This window comes from Lepidochelys kempii, chromosome 3 (assembly GCF_965140285.1).
Source record: "Lepidochelys kempii isolate rLepKem1 chromosome 3, rLepKem1.hap1, whole genome shotgun sequence".
Taxonomy (NCBI): Eukaryota; Metazoa; Chordata; order Testudines; family Cheloniidae; genus Lepidochelys; species Lepidochelys kempii.
Genome location: NC_136382.1, coordinates 34,489,016 through 34,505,890, shown reverse-complemented (window position 1 = coordinate 34,505,890; position 16,875 = coordinate 34,489,016). Strand labels below are relative to the sequence as shown.

At 41.8% G+C, this 16,875-nt stretch overlaps 1 protein-coding gene across 1 annotated transcript in view; it reads right to left on the bottom strand.

The window, feature by feature from the left end:
- Positions 1-8,802: 8,802 nt before the first annotated feature.
- CMPK2 (cytidine/uridine monophosphate kinase 2) overlaps positions 8,803-16,875 on the bottom strand; it is a 20,154-nt gene continuing 12,081 nt past the window's right edge. Inside the window, exons 4-5 of the mRNA XM_073336082.2 lie at positions 12,934-13,167; positions 8,803-10,856 (exon numbers count right to left, since the gene is read on the bottom strand). Of these exons, the coding sequence (XP_073192183.2) occupies positions 10,733-10,856; positions 12,934-13,167 (358 nt within the window). The 3' untranslated portion in view covers positions 8,803-10,732. The remainder of the gene's footprint in view (positions 10,857-12,933; positions 13,168-16,875) is intronic.

Here is a 16,875-nt window from a genome sequence, read left to right as displayed (position 1 = left end):
AATTAAGGCCATGTAGGTATCTAAAATAGATAAAACATGCCCTTCTCCAACAGTGGCAGCAGTGAGGGTGGCGTCGGAGCTAACATCCATAAAGCCATCTCATTATCCACCTTCAAAACCCTCCTCAACAAAAATCTTAACAATGGCTAGGCTGCGGGTGTTTTCAGACCACTGCCCATCATGCTGACCAGTACTGTCTCATTGTTTCCTCGCATTCCCCTGTCTGTTTGTCCATCTCCACTTGTTGCCTCTTGTCTTATACTTAGATGGTAAGTTCTTAGGAGCAGGGACGGGGACGGGGGTTTGTTCCTTTTTTGTACAGCACCTAGCACATTGGGGGTTCTGGTCCATGACTAGGGCTCCTAGACACTATACTAATACAAATAATAATAAATAATAAAAATTATAGCTCTATAGCTCTTGAAGACTCCTCCAACAGGGATCTTGCAGGAGGTTTCCACTCCCTTTGTGCTACCCAGGGGCTGAGAGAAGGATCCTAGATTTAGTCTGCAGAAGAGAAGAATGAGGGGGGATTTGATAGCTGCTTTCAACTACCTGAGAGGTGGTTCCAGAGAGGATGGTTCTAGACTATTCTCAGTGGTAGAAGAGGACAGGACAAGGAGTAATGGTCTCAAGTTGCAGTGGGGGAGGTTTAGGTTGGATATTAGGAAAAACTTTTTCACTAGGAGGGTGGTGAAACACTGGAATGCGTTACCTAGGGAGGTGGTAGAATCTCCTTCCTTAGAAGTTTTTAAGGTCAGGCTTGACAAAGCCCTGGCTGGGATGATTTAATTGGGGATTGGTCCTGCTTTGAGCAGGGGGTTGGACTAGATGACCTCCTGAGGTCCCTTCCAACCCTGATATTCTATGATTCTATGATCCAGCATTTTTATCAAAAGAAATCAACTGTTTTTAAAAATATCTGTCCCTTCAATCAAAATGGCTTGTAACCTGTCCTTTTGATTTCCATGTTCTAACATAAGCATCTAACTTCTCATTTTAAACCCACCGCTACTCCAACACTTTTTACTTTTATGGTGTATCACTGTAAAGCTGAAGGTGATTATCTTAACAGAAAAACCACCCTTCTTAAATTTGAAATTGTCATAGAGGTCTTACTCCCCCTAGTGGTTTAATTTATTTCCAGAGAATCTATAGAAACGTAAAAAAAAAAAAATCATAATCAAATATTGTTGAAAGCTTTGGCCCTAATATAACCTGCTGCAGATTTGCTTTTACACATGAGTGTGTTTATAATTTGATTAATAAAAATATTTAAGACGTAAAAGGTTCTGAAGCAGATTTAAGCCCATACACAGAATGAAACATGTGGATCTGAAACCACCATCAAATGGGCAACATTTCTCTGTGCTTGATGGAATTTATGGCACCAAGCAGCTTGAATTCTGATTACTCATGTAAATTGTGTCCGATCATTTCCCTATGTGGAAAAAACTGTGTAAGAGACAGGAAATTCTATAAGCTTCCCCGAACAGTTTCCACCAGATTGTTTAGTCAGACGGAGATGGTGCTGGCCATCCTGCAGGTAAGACCCCATAGCACACAAAGTTCTTCATATCCACATCAAGCTTGTGGGATCCGTCAGAGACCCCTGTGCTGCATCCCCACCCTCTGCAGTTCTCAGCATGGCTTCAGTGGGTTCAGTATTCTGACTTTGTCTTTTGGCCCAGAACTCTCCTAAAGAGGAGGCTTCACAGCACAGAGAGTCAGAATTAGCATCACAGCAGGAAAATACTCTCAATACCAAGAGGCAGCCCTCCCCTCCTTCGCCAGTCTCCACAGACATCACTGGGGATAATCAAGTTATGTTTGCCTACAGATGCCACCACTAGGCCAAGGCAGTGCAATTCAAGACCCTTGCTGCTTATGTAGAGAAGGCAAATAGCCTCCAGAAAGGGAAGAGTCTGATTTAAAAATAGGAGGAATGTGTCAGAGGGAAGTGCTGCTGCTACCCTATGCTACTATCCAATAATGTCATTTACACTGGGCAGTGTTCTCTTTAAAATGTTTCAAATATTTCACACAGATTTAAGTTGCCCTAAGAATGTTATTCCTCCTATTGAAATACATGAGGAGAATTATACTTTAATTTTTTTCCCACTTAAGGTAAAATTTCCTTCTCAGATCTGAGCAGTGAATAGGTTCAGAAAGTCTGTTGACTCAACATCTGCACAATTCCTATTAACGCCAAAGAGAGTAGTGGCCATACACAGAAACCAGAATAATAGATTCCACATCCACTTTGGGGATCCCCTGAACTCTGCAGTGGAATTAAATATCAAAGCCCAAAGTGACCATCAGTAATTAGCACAAACCAAAATCCCAGATCCAAACACCCACAAACTTTGAAGACATTCAGATCCAGATTCAAACGTTGACTCATACCATCTCTAGGGATTATGCATGTAGCATTAATATCATTTGGATGCCAGGAGACAGCAGAAAACCACAAACATTATTGATGCCCCAGCTCTGCGGGATCTAGTCAAATTGGATTTTGATCTTTCCCTCTCACATTCAGCCATAACACGGACCTGATGAGGGAGCTTAAGCTGGGAAGCAATTTGCATTTTTTTCCACAATGTAGAGAGACTTTTAATAACTGTGAACTCCCCGTTTCTGTATCAAGGGGGAACAAGCCAAATCCAAGCAAATTTCTCCCTTCCCCCAAACAACTGTTTCTTTCTAGGATAGTCCTAGAGATAGGCACATATGATTTTACTGTCGAGTCCCTGTGGCTAATCTGCTACATTTATGCCTGGAGGAATTCTGTGCCAAAAAACTTTAAAATTCTGCAAAATTCTGCTTATTTATTTGTCAAAATAATGCAATATAATCACACCAGTTTCTCTTATTTTTGTAATTTATTTAAACTACTACACAGAAAAAAATCAAAATAGCTGTTCAGCATTTCCTAAACATATGAAAGTTAAGTTACAAATACTTGGTAACCAATACCCTGCATTCCAGTTATAATCCTGGATTATCATTTAAATTACCTTACAGAACACCAAACACCAAAAGAAAAGTAAAGTAGAATGTAATTTTAAATTGCTCAGACTTTCATATATGAAAGTTATACAGTTTTGCTAATCATTGTCCTGCATTTTTTAAAATGGGTAAGTAAAATACATCCTGAGCTGAGATCCCCATTCTGCCACTCTGACACAGGAAAAAAAAAACAAGAAAGCATAAAGATCTTGCTCGCTTTCTTGTTTTTTTCCTGCTTTCCTTTACGTTGCCAGCAAGAGAATGACTTCATAGCCTGGTTGTTAGGTCACATACCTGGGAGGTGGACTACTCAGCATCCAGTCCCCCTCCTCCCATGACTCTTTGATTGAACCCAGCTCTCCTACATACCAGGTGAGTGTTCTCACCACTAAGCTAAAAGGTATAAGGTGGGCATCAGTAGGAACACCTCTTCTATTTTGTATAGAATGAAACAGGTGCCTAACTCGTTAGGTGCCTAAGCCTCCTAACCAGGGGAGGGTTCCTGGCTGTGGATTGCGAGCAGAGAAAGGCACCTACCTGCAGCCCTATCTCTGAGGGAGGGGAGGGCTGAGGACACAATCCTCTTGTCAGTAGCTCCGATTGGCTGGCTTAAATGGCTTCCTGCCTAGCCTGCTGGCTTTTGTGGATCACAGTCTAAGGTGCCTATCTCTCCCCATTCAACCTGGGCTTTGTCAATCACAGTGTCATTCCTGTGATTTTCTAGGTGTCTCAGGGTTAGGTGTTACAATGCTCAGCATCACAGCACCTCAGTCCCTTTGTGGATCTGGGCCATAGTTCCTTGCTCCTGGTATGACATTCCTGTTAAGATTTCACTCTGTGTTTGTAGCGCCTAATGTGCATCTTATTACAGAGAGCATGGCGATGAATGGGTGATGTGGTTTTAATTATGTAACCCTTCTGCCAGTCAGAGTTGGCAGCAACAAGGGCTGGGTTCAGTATCGAGGGGTTCCTTTTTAACAATAAAATACAAAACTGGCTTGAGCCCCCTCCCAGTGACCTGAGGCAATAGTTCCCCTCTCACAAGCACAGAGTCTGAGTGTATCATAAAAACTTTTAATAAAAGGATGGAAGTAACTCAGCGTTAATTTGGGAAAACATCACAAATAGGGTTCATAAACATAGACCATAAGCAAAAGACTCACCCCCAAGTAAGTTGGACAGTGTCTTTTCCCCCTCAGGTTCTTAAGTCCAGGAACCCAAAAGTCCCTTTAATGTGCCCGTCCCATCTCTGCACCCCACTCACAGTTGCTGTCTTTTATCAGTGCAGACCCAGAGTTCAGAGGTGCATCTGAAGGGTTTACCTCCCACCCTGGGTGGAGGGGTAAGGAGGCACCTTACACACTCTGCTGCTCAGGCATTCACTCACCACTCCTCTCTGCCAGCTGCCCTGCCAACCAATCACCATGCCTCTCTGTAGGGCTGTGCTCTGGCCCTCTCCACCAGACACCTTGACGATCACCACGCCTCTCCACCCGCCACCCTCTCGTTGCTCCTCTCCACCAGCTGCCCTGTGCCTCTCCGCTAGCCACCCTGCCAGCTGCTTGCTCACCATTTAACACAGCTCTCAGTGATTTCAGGGAGCCTTACTGCTGCTGCACACTAAAGCAGGCCTAATACTTAGACCTAGGTATCAGTGATTTCAGTTCTACACTGTGTAATAAGATTCTCAATTGAGTCTAAATTAGCTTTTTTATTATAAACTAAAAAGAGAACAGCTCAAAAAGTGTCTGCTACCCTTAAGCAAGGCCCACACTACCTAGATACAAATACCCTCTGTCTAATCACTGGGCTTTGGAACTCATGTCCCCTCCTTAGCGAGTGCCATTTAGTTGAGGGTGAGTCCCTCCATAGGGCTATGTCAAGTACTATTCTGCTGCCCTCAATTCACACAACAAGGATAACAATCCTTTATTATTCCTGTCCCAGAAACAAGGAGACTGGGAATCCAACACCAGCCAAAAATGACCATTCGGGCAAGCAATCCCATCATGCTGAGCACCTACACAGGGTGGGTGTGCCCGTGCAAACGAGATCAGCTCCTGAAGTCCTCTTCCACAGCTCATCACTAGATGTCAGCGGAGAGCTCATTCAAACTCTGCTTACAATTAAAATAGACCATGCAGAGCTGGTTCAATTCAACTTTTCATTTCAAACAAAAGGATATTTGCCTGAAATTTTTGATTTTTTCATCAGAAAAGCAGGCACTTTCTGCATTTTTATTTAATCAAAAACACAATTCTCCGTCACAAAAAAGATTTGATGGAATTGTTTTTCAATCAACCCTCTAGCTATATTTTGTATCTGTTTCTCTTACATGGCATTGATCTTTTTCTTTTTTTCTGTTTCTAAGCTAAGCCCTATGCCAATCAAAGCAGGGCTCTCTGCAGGAGCCAAAGAGATGGTCTCTGACTCCCTAACAGCTGCAGGGGGCCAGAAGCAGCAGAGCAAACAATGGCAGTGGCAGAGTGAATATCGGTCAATGTGAGCCAGTTGCAGCAGTGGCTGCAGCCACAGAGGTAGTGCTCCATGGGGTGGGAAGTGAACTCATGTGAATGCACATCTGAACTCGAGGTTGTCGCTGACCAAGGACAGCAACTGTGAGTTGGGTGCAGTGGAGGGAGAGGGGAGTGGTGTGTCAAAGGAACATTTGTTTACTGGACTTTCACACCACAAGATGAGAAATTAGGCAAAGGACACTGCCTGATGTACTCCGGGATGGGTATTTATTTTGCTCATTGGCACATGCTTTAGAATCGTGATTGTGGTGTTTTCCCAAAGTAATGCAGGGTTCCTGGTCTCTTTTTATTATAAGTGTTCTTTGCTATGCACAGACTCAGCGCTTGTGAGCCGGGAAGTATCGCCTCTTAGAAGCATCCTGGGGTGCTACTTAATTTTCCCAGATTCTGGGTGGGGGTTTGAGATGATTCTGTTTTGTATTAAGAGGAACCCTTAGATATTGAACCTGGCACTTGTTGCTACCAACTCCACCAGGCAGAAGGGTTACACAGTTGCTGGCTAAAAGCAGAAATATAAGTGACCTTCCTCCCCTTAAATAGCCCATTTTCCACTTACTTACTGTTACATGGACCATAAAACAAACCTCTTAAAACATAGCATTACATACATGACACATACATTATATTATTGGGGAATACTCATCTATGGGACAGTTATGTGCTTGAGTCCAGTAAAAAAAAAAAAATCAAAAACAATCAAAAGTGAGAAAGCTCAAATGATCACAGAGACATTTTTCTAGCTTGATGCATAGTCAGAGCACCTCAATTGTGCAATTCTGGTCTCCCATGTTTAAGAAAAATTAATTCAAATTAATTTGCTACTAAGATGAATGGAGGAATTGAAAACCTACCTTACGAAGGAGACTCAAAGAGTTTGGCTTGTTTAGCCTAACCAAAAGATGGCTGAGGGAAGATATGATTGCTCTCTATAAATATATCAGCAGGATAAATACCAGGAAGGGAGAGGAGTTATTCAAGTTAAACACCAATGTGGACACAAGAACAATTGGCTATAAACTGGCCATCAACAAGTTTAGGCTCAAAATTAGGTGAAGGTTTCTAACCATCAGAGGAGTGAAGTTCTGGAACAGTCTTCCAAGGGGAGCAATGGAGACAAAAAACATATCTGGCTTCAAGATTCAGCATAATAAGTTTATGGAGGAGATAGTATGATGAGACTGCCTACAATGGCATGTGGCTCATCAGTGACTGCCAGAAGCAAAAATCCTCAACTGTTGGAGATGGGACACTATATGGGGAGCGCTCTGAGTTACTACAGAGAATTCTTTCCCAGGTGTCAGTCTGCGGATTCTTGCCCAAATGCTCACGGTCTAACTGATCATATTTGGGTCCGGAAAGAATTTTCCCCTGGTCAGATTGGCAGAGACCCTGGGGATTTTTTACCTTCCTCTGCAGCATGGGGCCTGGTTCACTTGCAGCTTTATACTAGTGTAAATGGTGGATTCTCTGTAACTTGAAGCCTTTAAACCATGATTTGAAGATTCAAGTAACTCAGCCAGAGGTTAGGGGTATGTTTCAGGAGTGGGTGAGATTTTGTGTCTTGCAATGTCCAGGAGCATATAGGCGATACATAGAGCCTGTGGGGTAAAGTGCCCCCGCAAGATTTCTGCTTGGCCTGGTGGGGTTTGGGGGGAAGGAGACCTCTCTCATTCTCCCACTGTGCCTGCCCCCTGGCACACTTGGCCCCTGTCCTTGGCAGTTAGGCCCAGGAAGGGAGCAGGACCAGCCACTTCTCACACCTGCCACTCCAGGTCGCTGTGCAGCACAGCAGCTGCCTGAGAGTGTCCAGCTGGGGAAGGGCCCAGGCCCAGCTGCTGGGAACAGGGGCAGAGCGAGATGAAGTTCCCTCTCCTCCCCCAGGTATGTTTCTGGCTCGCTTGGCCTCTATCCCCACCAGCTGGGCCAGGAGAGTGTATCAGCCACTTTGTTAGAGGCTCCTGAAATGTGTTGTATTTCAAAATCAAAGTCTTGACGAGCTAAACTCCACTGAAGGTTTTTGTTAGTCTCTTTGACTAAGGACAGTGTCTTCTCATAAGCTCACGAAAGCTTATGCTCTAATAAATTGGTTAGTCTCTAAGGTGCCACAAGTACTCCTTTTCTTTTTGCGAATACAGACTAACACGGCTGTTACTCTGAAACTTCTCAGGATGGGTGGCTGTTCACCTGCCAATATGGCAGTGATGAGACCAAAGAAACATATTTTCTGATTTGTCTCCTAGCAGCAGAAGGCAAAAATACCTCATGGTACACTGGGCTAAGGGAGAATCCTTCCCAGGCTCAGAAAACCTGCCATGGGGCCACCTAGGCTCAAAGGAAACCCTTCCGTTCTGTTTGGCCTGTCCAGAAGCTGTTTTTCTTGAGAGTGGGAAAAGCTTGGACACAATAAAATAAACTTGTAACCCCTCTTTTGCTTGCTGCAGCGCTGTGGTGGCATTCCTTCTCGTAAATAACTGGCACAGCAGGGTTCAGTAAGGATCAGTAGTTGAATAGCTCCTACTGCAAGACACACTGATAATTGGTCAGTCGGAGCTGGATTCATTGACTTAATGGGACTACTCACATGCTTAAAGTTAAGCATGTACTTAAGCACTTTACTGGCTCAGCACCTGGCAAGATCAAGCCATAACTGGCGCTCTTGCTGTATCTGTATGGGACTATTGCCTGAGCCTAGGGTTACATAAGTGATTAAATCAAATCCTGGCCTCTTGCGGTATGTCTATAGTGCAGTAAAACACCTGCAGCTGGTCCCTGTCAACTGACTTGGGCTGCAGAACTACAATTGCTGTGTAGATGTCAGAGCTTGGGCTCTGAGGCCCCCTCAGGTCATTAACTTCCCCTGTAAGATGGGGTGGCTGAGCCCTGCGACCTGGTCAAATTCCAATATGTACTACCTACATAACCCAACCACAACTGGATATTATATTCTTCACTTCCTGTTCTAAATGGTTGTGTAGTCCTACTGCTTCCATACCTGAAGTAGCTGCATTTCAGTGGCTGCTAAAGAGACATCCTTATACTTCTCTCACCCACCTTATAGGGAGGTTTGTAAAATATAATTAATATTTGTAAAGTGCTTTGGGATCTTTGTAAGAAGAAATTACAGAAATCATCAATAGTCATCAACAATTATCAAGTATCTGTATCATTATCTTTAGCATTCTGGCTGGGCCATGTGCAATAGTGCATATAGAACTTTAATTCTAACAAAGTGAAGAGAAAAGAAAGGAACACATTAGCTTCAACAGTCTTGTTTTATTGTACTGCCTGCTATATATCATAAGTATATTAGCTCCAAGGAATGTGAATAGTCCATAAGGGCAAATAAGCTTGTGTGGGTAACTCAGATCTCATTAGCTCCATTACCCTCCTTATCAATACATTCAGGAAAGGCAGAAAGACAGACAGCCTGGCTTTACTGGAGCTCTGCCTGACCAAGGAGTACTTGCATTCCATGGGCAGAGCATTCACTAGGGTTGGAAGAGGTAAGACCCCGAAAGCTACAGGACAAGTAAACCCCAGTTATCCAACCTCTGATTATCCACATTTGGTTATGCTCTCCACATCTGAAATTCCTTTATCCAAAACTGATTATCTGAACACTTCAGATGTCTCCTAAGACAAATGTACAGTATAATCATAATTGTGAGTTCCTATTCTAGGCGTGTGTAGAGGGCCACCAGGCACTAGTGCGATACAAGTAATTAATAATAAGTAAACCAAATAAAATGTAAATTAACTAAATAAAAATGTGTTTGAATGGTTTTCTTCCTATTCCTATTGAATGGTTTTCTCCCTTGCATACACACGCTTTGCTGTGATGGAGGGTAATGCCATGTTCAGTCATGCTCACGTACACGTTTTTAGAACATTTATTTACAAGAGATATTTATAGAGCAATTATGCTTATTTAATAAAGGAAATTAAATATAAACAAGATTAGAAATAAAATGCCATGTAATGTAGGTTTCCATCTTGAATTTCAGTTAGGCCCTGACCCTGCAAAGACTTACACACATGTTCAGCTTTATGCCTGGTGAGTAGCCCCAATCTGGGTACCCACGTGTATAATGTTGAGCCTATGAGTAAGTCTTTGCAGGGTAGAGATCGTGTCCAGCTACCTCTGCATAAAACATATGAATAGAAACCTCAGTACAGATAAAGTGCTGAAAAAACTGACTAAAATGAACGATGCAAGTAGATTCTCCTTGTCTTTCTGCTTTACATTAATTCCATCAGAAGGCCAGCAAATAACATTGAGAGAGAACATTAATGCATTAAAAAATAGGTTGGGGGAAAAATCTATGTAGAAAAATATTCTGTTTATTATTTACAAAACGTTTTATATGTTGATTTCCTCTCAGGTCCCCGTTTCTAATGTGCCAGTATGCAGACTCTGCTCTCCTTCCACCTGCTTCTCTTTCAAATGGTTTGACCTGCAGTTCAGATCTTTCCTTTTTTTGTATTGACGTTTGTATTTATTTACTCAGGGCCTGATTTTTCAGAGCCTATTACTGACACATGAGCACTCATAGCTTCCACTGACTTCAACAGGAGTTATTGGTACCCAGCACTTGGGAAAATCAGGCCCTCATTTATTTCACACTTCTGCAAGATGCCCATCACGCTAATATCCAAATGCCAATGTTAGTAACAACACTGGGACTGTGGTTTCCAGGTTTCTGAATGTTGGATCATTTAATAGCTTTACTGTTGGACTATGTTTCAGATTCTCCTCCTGATTCTGCGTTCCTTGCACACCCAAAACTCACACTGAAGTCAGTTGGAGTTTGGGTATGCAAGGAATGCAGGATCAGGTTTTCTATGCAGTGATAGAATAAAATAACGTTGTTAGAAATGCCAGCACATTCCTATCACCGTCTCATATACCTGGTACGTCCCTAATGATTTGTTGGTGGCTGCACCAGGGATGGTGGACAGCATGTGAGTTGTATTTTGCCCTATATACAAAGTACATTAGGCAGCAATGAAAGAGATAGTATAAAAACACTGTTTAGATTGGGTAGAGGAAAGGGGAGACTCTTCTGCCTGAGAATTCTGGAGCAGCTTATTTGGATGGAAAAGAGCTGAGTGCAGTGCATTTCCAGGGAGGAAAAACAGAGGAAACAAGCAAACTCACTGTAAATGCTGCCACACAAAAGCAGCTATAATGAACCACAGTGTTTTTTAATTAGGTGCAAAACAGTCCTCAGAACCTCTTCTCTGGAGGGGCTGGCATCAACCTCTTGGCATCCAGGGTTCTCCATCCTTTTGTATGACTCTTCAACTCTATTTTAAAAAACAATATATAAAAATAAAACAAGTGATACATTCTATAACTATCAAACGGCCATGAAATGAAAAGGTATATCTGACTGAAAATGCCCTGGCTGCAGAAAAATTCTAGAATGAAGCCAAAAATTAAATATACTGCAGTGTGCCACAAGGCACAACAACAAAACATGAACAGTTATTTATGAAGATGGGATTCACAATATGCACACTCACCGCCAAACCAATTTCCTGAGACAAAACAGTGTGCTCACTGCAGGGGATGCTCCTTTCCCCAGGTCTGTTTGTTTTGCAACGGAGGGATCCCATAACCCCAGCACAGGTTCCTTTTATTCTGCTCTGATTTCAGCTAGGAGCTGCTTGTTCCCGTGAGACAACTTTCTCTCACCCTCCATTTATCTTTCTCCCTGCTGCATACGCAAACAGTACTACAAAAACCTTGCTGCTTGGATGGCAAGCAAGCAATTCTTATAAAACATAGCTCTTCCACAACTAGCCTCTGAGGCGTGTATGAGCAATGAAGGTTGTTTTCTCTACTCCTACAAAATGGATCATTTCAAACCCACTCAGGCTTCTACCTGAATGACCAACAGAGCAAGATTCTGAAGTCACTCCCAAATCCAGGTGGACCGTATCTAATGAACAGCAATAACTAAGGGCCATATCTAAAGCAAGATTTTGTACAGAGATTACAGCCAAGGGCATAATAGAGGGAAAGCCAAACGGCATCATACCACCCTCCCCCTCCCCCACTCTTTCCCAGATCCTACTGCATGAATTGTATGGGGCTGGGGCTCTGCATGTGCAGAGGAGTGTGGCTGGGTGTGGTTTAGGTCAAAATTGGGAGGATGGTTATTCTACCTGGCATTATACACCTCCAGATATGTGGAAGCTCTTGAGGATGTTCCCATGGAAGCTACTGTGGAGTACTGCAGTATTAAGCTCCTCCTCATTTCCCAGCTCTGCAACTTCTATGCCACCAAACCTCCAGGGAAGAGGAGTGCTCCAAAAAGCTCCTGGCAGACCAGCTGAAAAGGAAGCTGTGCTGCCAATGTAAAGAGGGTCCTGGGGAGTGACACAGCTCCATGTAGATACCCAGAGATTTGAACAGATTTCTGGATATCTAATATCTAAGTAATATTTAAGGTGATGCCCCCTTTCCACTCCACTATCGTGAAATCCTCTGGAATAATGCCTACAGAACTCTGTTTTGTGAGTAACTTATTTCTTCTCCCAGGAGAAAAAATTAGCTCAACCCAAACCAACAGGCTAGTCTTTGGCACAGATAATTAAGGTATGCAAGATAGTTAACCAGAAAGGAAGTCTAATTAGCTCTCTCATGCTAGGATGAAAAAATGCTTCTGCCACTGCTATACTTTTCCCTGTAGTGTTTGGATTCTCCTTCCAGAGTTTTTTTTAGTTCATGATCATATGTAATTATGGAGCATAAAACATCGTTTTTACAATTTGGCAAAAACAGTGAGACTTGTGCAGTCTCTTAATACATCATTGTCAAGGTCAATTTTAGGTTTATAAAATCTAGCTTAGCCCCCAAAATCAGATAATTAAATTCTGAGAAGTTCTATAACTTTTTTATGAAAATGGTCAGCATTGCACACTCATAGAATTTTCCAAAAAAAGAGCTTAAGCTAAATTCTGTAATGAATAATGAGTTTTCAACCTTATGAAATACTTCTGCACATTCACACTTATTCTAATACAACAGAGCATGGTGATGTTGAAAATGCAGTCTTTCACGTGAGATCTAAAACCAAGGTTCTGGCTTCTTGTAGCCATCAAAAATGGGAGTAATTACTAGAGGTGGGCCACAACTCTACCTTCACTATGAATTTCTTTGAACTTTGGGGATTAAGGAAGTTATTCACCTCAGGCCCATCAGCACATCCAGTCATTCAAACTGGCAGGATATACCCTTGTCGGTCAGTATTACTTGAGTAACAGGACAGTCTAGGCATATGGAAATCCTGGCCCCATTGGAGTAAATGGGAGTTTTGCTATTGATTTTAATTGGGTGAGGATTCCATCTCTGGTCTTATTCATTATTAAGACATACTTTTGGCGAAACAAACTGTTAGCTTCTAGCTCGGTTTCCTCCTCTGTTTTCTCCAGACCTCGTCCCTGCAATCTCCGGATCCGCTCCTCAGGACTAACTGTCAACAGCAAGACAAGATCGGGCTTGAGCAGGTCCTCAGGCCACTGGTACACCTCATGTTGAGTTGGAGGAAGATTTTGCACTTTTCCACTTATTTCAGTAGCAATTGCATAGGCAGCTGTGCTGTGCCAATATCTGTCAGGAAAAGATACAGGAATGGGATGCATACATGACCATTTGAATAAATACATTAACATGATAAAACCTCCTAATAGAAGGAACCACTTACATAAAAGAAATCAGTACTCTTTAATAATGCTAGCCTAATACACAGTCACAATGCGTGGGGGTCCATTAAGATTTTGTACCCATAAATAATTGATCAAAGTAATAAAACAAAATGTGATCAACGGCTCAATGTCTAGTTGGCAGCCGGTATCAAGTGGAGTACCCCAGGGGTCAGTCCTGGGGCCAGTTTTGTTCAACATCTTTACCAATGATCTGGATGATGGGATGGATTGCACCCTCAGCAAGTTCGCAGATAACGCTAAGCTGGGGGAAGAGGTAGATTCGCTGGAGGGTAGGGATAGGATCCAGAGTGACCTAGACAAATTGGAGGATTGGGCCAAAAGAAATCTGATGAGGTTCAACAAGGACAAGTGCAGAGTCCTGCACTTAGGACGGAAGAATCCCATGCACCGCTACAGGCTGGGGACTGACTGGCTAAACAGCAGTTCTGCAGAAAAGGACCTGGGGATTACAGTGGATGAGAAGCTGGATATGAGTCAGCAGTGTGCCCTTGTTGCCAAGAAGGTTAATGCCATATTTGGCTGCATTAGTAGGAGCATTGCGAGCAGATCTAGGGAAGTGATTATTCCCTTCTATTCGGCACTGGTGAGGACACAGCTGGAGTACTGCATCCAGTTTTGGGCTCCCCGCTACAGAAAGGATGTGGACAAATTGGAGAGAGTCCAGCGGAGAGCAACGAAGATGATTAGGGGGCTGGAGCACATGACTTATGATGAGAGGCTGAGGGTACTGGGCTTGTTTAGTCTGCAGTTTTAGAGCATTAGCCTGGTGACTCTATGACAGACTGTTGATTATCCACTTCTTAGGGACTAAGATTACAGAAATCTTAAATTTAGATTTGTTGTGTATATATACACTATGATTACAATCATTTTATACATTTAGGAACATTGTGATGTTCTTGTGTTGGCTTGGTTACATTAACCCATGTTTATCCTTCCATATATTACATATTGTCCCCATATGAGGTATGGCATTTTAAAGTACATTTATGTTAGGGTACTTTTGTTCGGACACTTTAAATACCGATTTATTACCATACCCCAGTAAACATGTGTTCTGTGTGCACCAATTACATCTTCATTGACACATTTCCATATTTTCAGTGATATTATACTATTTTACAGTTGATCCTATACTTATGACTGGAATTTTAGTTTCATTTTTAAACCAAGCCCCTTGAATGATATATTCTTGGGGTGCTTTTTCCCGATGGTGTTGGTGCGTCTGAGAAGTTTCTTTCAGTCGTGTATGTGGGTCCCACAATTCCCCAGTTTTGGTATTAGTTGCTTGCGATACGTTGGCCCCTACTGTGTATGCACCATTTGTTACACTTGAGCTCCCTACACACTTTTGTTAGATTATATTCCCTCTTAACTACAAAAGTATGTTTTCCTGAAGTTTCTTGCCACTCTTTTGTTAATATCTTGGATGTTAATCCCAGTACCCACACAGAAATACATGCCTTATTTGGTACATAGAATGTCCACATTCCCTGAGTGTTTTTTATAGTCTCAAATGGAATGACAGATTCTGTTACCACAGTGTGCCTTATTTCCCCATCTTCCACATTCTTTCTTCCTATCATCCCCTTTACCGGGTTTAGCAACTTGATATTCCTTTAATGAGTTGTGGAGAGTTTTTGTACTGGAAAATCAGTTACCTGGATAGAAATTTGTTTTATTCCCTTTCACTTTGCTTTCTTTTAGCCTTTTTTCTCCCTTTGATCCTAGTGAAATAAATGCTGCTAGAGTAAACATGATCAGGGAAACAACTCTAACATGACTTTGTACAGGACTTTTTTTTTTTTTTTTTGCAGAGGTTGGCTTCAAGTTGTTGCCCACAGTAAGTTTACTCTGGCTAGGACTTTGAGTAAATCTATACTGTTATCTATCACAATACGGGAATGTAGACTTTCCAAAAGCTTTTTTAAAACGTTCCCCGCCTCAGAGAATTAAGCCTGGAGGCTGCTTTCAGATTTTGAGATTTTCCTATACTGGTAGTATATCAAAAGCAGGAAACCTACTACACAACCAGTGAGGCCACTGGGTGATTAAGGTCTCCGTATCACCTTGGAACACCCAAGAAGAAAAAAGCCAATATAAACAACAAGGAGTCCGGTGGCACCTTAAAGACTAACAGATTTATTTGGGCATAAGCTTTATTTTGCCAAAATAAATCTGTTAGTCTTTAAGGTGCCACCAGACTCATTGTTTTTGTGGATACTGATTAACACGGCTACCCTGTGATACTTAAAGCCAATATAGAAGAACTAAAGAAATTTGCATTCATGTTTATAGTTAAGAAATTATAGTAAAGATTAGTTTACTAGAATTCTTTGAGAGGATTAACAAGGATATAGCCATGGTGATTTAGTGAATATAGTGTACTCAGATCTTCAGAAAGTCTTTGAATCCTTACTGAAGGTTTTTAGGCAAGGTGAGCTGTTATGGAACAAGAGAGAAAGTCTTTTATGGATCAATAACTGGTTAAAAGATAAGAAACAAAAGGCAAGAATAACTAGTTAGTTTTTAGAATGGAGAGAGGTAAACAGTAGCATTTCCAGGGATCTGTACTGGGAAAAGGCAGAATCGTTAAATGATCTGTATATTGAAAAGGCAAACAATGAAGTGGCAAAAATTTGCAGATGATACAGAACTTCAAGATAGTCAAGTCCAAAACAGACTTTAAAGAGTTGCAAAGGGATTTTACAAAACTGGGTGACTAAGCAGATGAAATTCAATGCTGACAGATGCAAAGTAATGCACGTTGGAAAAACATAATTCCAACTATAAATATAAAAGAATGGGGTCTAAATTAGCTGCTACCATCCCCCCAAAAAAGAGGTTCTGGAATCACTGTGTATAGATCCCTAAAAACATATGTGCAACAACCATAGCTGAAAAAAACAGCACAGAAAAAAAAGCAACAAAAATAATCAGGGGTCTGGAACAACTTTATATAAGAAAAGATTAAGACTGGGACTTTCCAACTTGGAAAAAAGATAACTAAAGGGGGAATACAACAGAGGTCTATGAAATCCCGACTGTTGTTGAGAAAGTAAATAAGAAAGTGTTATTTACTACTACTTTTATATATATATATATATAAAAACACAAGAACTAGGGGTTACCAATTAAGATTGCTAAGCAGCAGGTTTAAAATAAACAAAAGGAAATAAATTCATAGAGGTTAATAACATAACAAAGAAATAACTAACAAATAACAAATTCAGTACAGAGAACCATTTAGCCCTGGCCACTGCTCTGGTCATTATAGTTGGGAGGTTGGCTACAACAGAGGTAGATTTACAATTATATTTTTATAATATAATCATGAATGTCATCGGCCATCCAGTTTCTGTACAAGCCAGATTGGGGAGTGGCAGGGGCTTGGACACTTTACTACTACCGTTTGTGCTTTTAGATCCTGCAACAGGTTTTTTTTTTTTTTTTTTTTTTAATGTGGGGAACAGCTTCTGCTGGATAGGAATACTAAGGAGCTGGCTTTACAATCCCCCCCCCCCCACCACTATCTTTACCACTGCCTTTTCTTTCTAGCCCAAACCATGAGAAATTCTCTTATCCACTTTTT